The following is a 5,111-nucleotide window of genomic DNA, read 5'->3' as shown; positions in this document are numbered from 1 at the left end:
AAACCCCTCCTCTTCTCCCTCGCTCATTGCCACCTGCCTTCCCTCACAAACAAACCAGAGTCACTCCCCCTGCCTGACAGCCGGGGAGACTCCTCCCTCAGCCCCCCTCACAGTTCCCTTAAAAAGTCCAGCAGGCAAATCCATTCTCATCGCAGGGCTGAGTTTACAATACAGAGGGGCACAGGAGCTACTGGAAATAAACACCAGTCTCTTAGCATGTGCTCCTATGTCGCACCCTTTTGACACTGACAATCGAGCATCTCTTAAAGTTAGTACAATCATCTCAAATCCCCGCACAAAAACACAACTGGTCACAATAGTGCTTGGGATTTTTTTTAAATGTGCTCATTTTTTAACTAGAGGCTCCCTCCAAATTTCCCCCTTCTAAGATGACAAACCTCATTTCCCCTGGCTTCATTTACTTAAAAACAGATGAGCTGAGAGAATCTGGAACCATGAATTTGTTTTCCCATGTTTTCTCAAAACTACCAACAAGGAGGGAGGCACCATCACACAGCAGACAAATGCAGGCACTTTTGCGGGGGTGGGGGCTGAACATCTATCTTAGCTATCTCTGTACTTGTGTGTCCCCTACCACCATAGTATCTGAGTGCATCATAAATATTATTCAGGTTTCAGAGTGGTAGCCCTGTTAGTCTGTATCAGCAAAAAGAAGGAGGAGTCCTTGTGGCACCTTAGAGACTAACAAATTTCTTTGAGCATAAGCTTTTGTGGGCTAAAACCCACTTCATCAGATGCATGCAGTGGAAAATACAGTAGGAATATATATATATATATATATATATATATATAAACACACAGAGAGAGAATATGAAAAAATGGGTGTTGCCATACACACTATAACAAGAGTGATCAATTAAGGTGAGCTATTATCAGCAGGAGAAAAAAACTGGACACAAATTAGACGTCAAGAATTATAACATTCAAAAACCAGTCGGAGTACACTTCAATCTCCCTGGTCACTCTATTACAGACCTAAAAGTCACAATATTAGAACAAAAAAAGTCCCAAAACAGACTCCACCGAGAGACTGCTGAATTGGAATTAATTTGCAAACTGGACACCATTAAATTAGGCTTGAATAAAGACTGGGAGTGGATGAGTCATTACACAAAGTAAAACTATTTCCCCATGCTTATTTCCTCCTCTCCTGCCCCCCCCCCACTGTTACTCACACCTTCTTGTCAGCTGTTGAAAATGGGCCATCCTGATTATCACTACAAAAGGTTTTTTTCTCCTGTTGATAATAGCTCACCTTAATTGATCACTCTCGTTATAGTGTGTATGGCAACACCCATTTTTTCATGTTCTCTGGGTGTATATATATATCTTCCTACTGTATTTTCCACTGCATGCATCTGATGAAGTGGGTTTTAGCCCACGAAAGCTTATGCTCAAATAAATCTAAGATGCCACAAGTACTCCTCATTCTTTTTGATAAATATTATTGTGTCTCCTCACAACAACTCTATGATGTAAGGAAATATTACTGTCCCCATTTCACAGGACTGAGGCATAGAGAAATATCCTCTGTAGAGGACCTGCTTGCAAAATTTCAGTAGTAGGGTGGCAACAGGCAAAGTAGTACTGCATCTACTAAATCTAAAGCTATTGTTTCTCCTTCCCCTGTGAAACTTCCTCCTCTCTCCCTAACTATGCCTGACAGTCAACCCTTAGAGTTGTTCCTCCCCTGCCTGGCTCATCTTCCGTTACAGCTGCCTTCTCCAATTCCAACTCAACAACAAACAAATCCTAGAGCTAGTGCAGTTCCCTCCCCATGAAAAATAAGTTCCCTGTGCTTGCATTCCTTCCTTCTGGAGTCAAATCACTTCTCTTTTCCTCCATGCATCAGAGAAAGCAAACAAACAGGAAAAAAATTCCTCCATATACTTCTTACTCCCAGATGCAGAGTCATTTTGCTACAACTTCAGCAACTTTTTTCTATAATTGCAAACTACTAGCATATACTACCTTACATTCCTGCTCTCACAAACACAATACACTGTGTGCTGAACAATAAGAAGAAAAGCTCGGTGGCAGATCAAAAGCTTGTCTTTTTTCACTAACAGAAGTTGGTCCAATAAAATATATTACCTCACCTAACTTGTCTCTTGCACAAAAAGAAAGTCATTACCCTCCCTGCATAGGAACCAAATTAATTGACTTCAAAGGGTACCTTTACAGGCATAGCAGCCTGCCTGCAAGATCAGGACTTAGCTGAACACCTGTGGATTTAATGAAAGAATTTAAAGTGCATATTCAGTGTGCAGTTTTCAAATGCTCATATACCATTGGTAAATCTATGCCAAGCAAAGTCTCTCTAGTCTTTAGTTAGGAATAAACCCAGTTCAAGTTTCTAGTTTCAAAGCTCAACCATTTTTGGCATAGTCCTGTTCAAAACAGTGTGGTTATACTTTGTTTGTAGTGAGAAAAATGTTTGTCCTCAGTAGTTAACTAAATTAGGAGTGTTGTGGGTTGTTACAGTTAGGAAGAGAAACTGATGATAGAGTGATTTTTTTATGCAATCTTGTTTATCCACAGAGAATATACATAAAGTCCTGTTTCCCTGAACACAGTAAAAATCAAACAGCAAGAGATAGTTTCTTTACTCATAGTTTCTTTACTTCTTTCAACCAGTACTCCTACCCAAAAACCTCACTCTAAGACTTCTCAAAGGGCCATTCACCATCATTCCATGCAGCGTCTAGACCTTTTTGCTCCTTCTGTTTGTGTGGTGCCTCCCCTGGTGTTGCCTGTCTCTCCCTCTTGCCAACAAACAAACAACATTCCCCCCCACACCCATACTAATCAAAGCCCTGCACTCACACACTTCTAATTCCTGGGCAGACTCACATAAGTTTTAGATGTCTCTTACTGCTCCCTTAAATGAGGGGTGGTGGTTACATCCAACAGCTTAAAAGAGGTTTAACCCAACCCACAATAATATTTTTTTTCAGGAACCCATAATATAAAAGTGATTGGAGAGATTTTGCTCAAACCTTCCAAAATAATTCACCAGTGGAGACCAGGCATGAAAAATTTCAGTCCCAAAGATGAATGTTCTGGAAAGTTATGACCATACGAAAACAGCAAGATATTATAGAAAACTATTTTATAACCTTAGCTATTATGGTGACCTGACTGGTCACTGGAATGATTTTTGAGCCTGGAATGGATATTGCACATTCCAGGGCCAGATTTGCTCAGAGCTGATTCAGGTACTGTTGCCAAACCTGCAGTTTCAGGAGCTGCAAGTCATGGGAACTTCTAGGAATATAATGCACTAATGCCCCATAGTAGGGGGTAGATAGTACAAAATGCTTCATGTGAACATTGCTCTGTGATAACTTGAGAGCATATAAAGAGTTGGAGTGTCTTCCCTTTTAACTTTAAAGCAAAGATGGGTGTAACATTACCCGGGGTACAATCTGGACTGATGAATGACCACTTAACCAGGTGATGGCCTGTTTGATGGCTGAGGCACCGGTTAGCCTTTTGTCTTTTGGGAACTGGTTTATGACTGCTCTCCAGACTTGGAACATGTCTTAGGCTATGTCTAACTGCACTTTCATCAGTGAATTTTTGTTGCTCAGAGGTGGTATAATCTTAACTATTCCCTTTAAACTGGAGTTGGGCTCAAACTGCAAAATGTAGATTTAGATGTAGGTTAAGTCAGTGTGTGCTCCTGTTTACCCTTTTTACAAACTATGATACATTTTGTACTAAGTACAAATGCCTTGTGAGACATCATTTCAATACTCATAATTTGCTGATCATTATTGTCCTGGTAAAATATGTGGCAACATATCTAAAGTTATAAGATTCTACTGTATGACATTATGACTGAATGCATCCGATGAAGTGAGCTGTAGCTCACAAAAGCTTATGCTCAAATAAATTGGTTAGTCTCTAAGGTGCCACAAGTACTCCTTTTCTTTTTGCGAATACAGACTAACACGGCTGTTACTCTGAAACTTTTTGTTAGTTTTAAAAAAAAAAAATCACTAACGTGGCCAATCAAGTCCCCTCCCTCCCCCGAGAATCCTCAAGGAAGCGATGTGTTTGTCAGTGTGTGTGTGTTTGCCTGTGTAAAACAGCAACCACTATGACTGTGTCTGACACGGCTACAGAACCAGCAAGCCTCCAGCCCGCACCCCGGCACGTTCTTCTGGGCTGCTCTGCGCGTGCGCCCGCGCGCGGCGGCCCGGCGCTCAAGTCACCTTGTCGGGGCCTGGTCCGTAGCCTGAGCCCCGGCCCGCGGCCGTTCGAACTACAATTCCCAGGAGGCGCCGGGCCCCGGAAGCGGCTGCCTAGCAACCAGGTAAACCAGCGATGGAGGCGGAGGGGCCGCGGGACGCGTCAGGTACCGAGCGCGGGGGCAAGTCCCCTTGTTTCATCGCCGCCTGTTCGGGCAGCGAATGCGCAGCGGCCCTGCCGGGGAGAGGGGCAGCTGTTCTGGGCCTTCTTTTAGCACAGGGCCCGACGCCAGCCGCTGCTGGGAGAAGCCGCGTGTGATGACAGCGGAGACGGCGCTTGCCCGAGAACGGATTAGAGCCCCGGGGCCGGGCCAGGCGGCGGCGGCGGCGGCGGCGGCGGCGGGGGGGCGACGGGACAGTGTCAGCCAGAGCTGACAGACGCTGGAGTCAGTGACATTGCGGTTTAAAATGCAAATGTCTGGTCCGTCTGTAACCCCCGCTCCCACACTCCGCACCTCCTGGGGGTGGTGCTCTGTCCCCTCGACTGGCACCCACACCACTGAGAGAGAGGGAGAGGGAGAAAATGAGTCTGCTCTGCAGCCTTAGCGAACAGCCGGCTGGCTTTTAGCTCATGGGGTGGAGGCTCATGCACTAAGCTCCAAAGACCCCAGGTTCGATCCCGCCGGCCGAGGACCGGGTCCGTCCCTATTACATCTACGCAACATATCAGCAAGGTTCAAGGGCAGCGCCTGCCTGGGGAATCCCGACCACCTGTTCTGTCCCTCTCATAGACTTTAAGGCCAGAAGGGATCATCTAGTCTGACCTCCTGAAGATCGCAGGCCACAGAACCTCCCCCCACCCACTCCTGTAATAGACGCCTGACCTCTGGCTGA

The 5,111-nt window shown here is 45.2% G+C and overlaps 1 protein-coding gene across 2 annotated transcripts in view; it reads left to right on the top strand.

Annotated features, from left to right (window-relative positions):
* Window positions 1-4,236: 4,236 nt before the first annotated feature.
* Window positions 4,237-5,111, top strand: part of CFAP44 (cilia and flagella associated protein 44) — an 81,527-nt gene continuing 80,652 nt past the window's right edge. For both annotated transcript variants that reach the window (XM_048817725.2, XM_048817715.2), the window contains exon 1: window positions 4,237-4,384. In XM_048817725.2, the coding sequence (XP_048673682.2) occupies window positions 4,354-4,384 (31 nt within the window). In that variant the 5' untranslated portion in view covers window positions 4,237-4,353. The remainder of the gene's footprint in view (window positions 4,385-5,111) is intronic.

Source organism: Caretta caretta, chromosome 1, assembly GCF_965140235.1.
Source record: "Caretta caretta isolate rCarCar2 chromosome 1, rCarCar1.hap1, whole genome shotgun sequence".
Classification (NCBI taxonomy): Eukaryota; Metazoa; Chordata; order Testudines; family Cheloniidae; genus Caretta; species Caretta caretta.
Note: the sequence above shows the minus strand (reverse complement) of the source record. Positions and strands in the feature narration are given on the sequence as shown.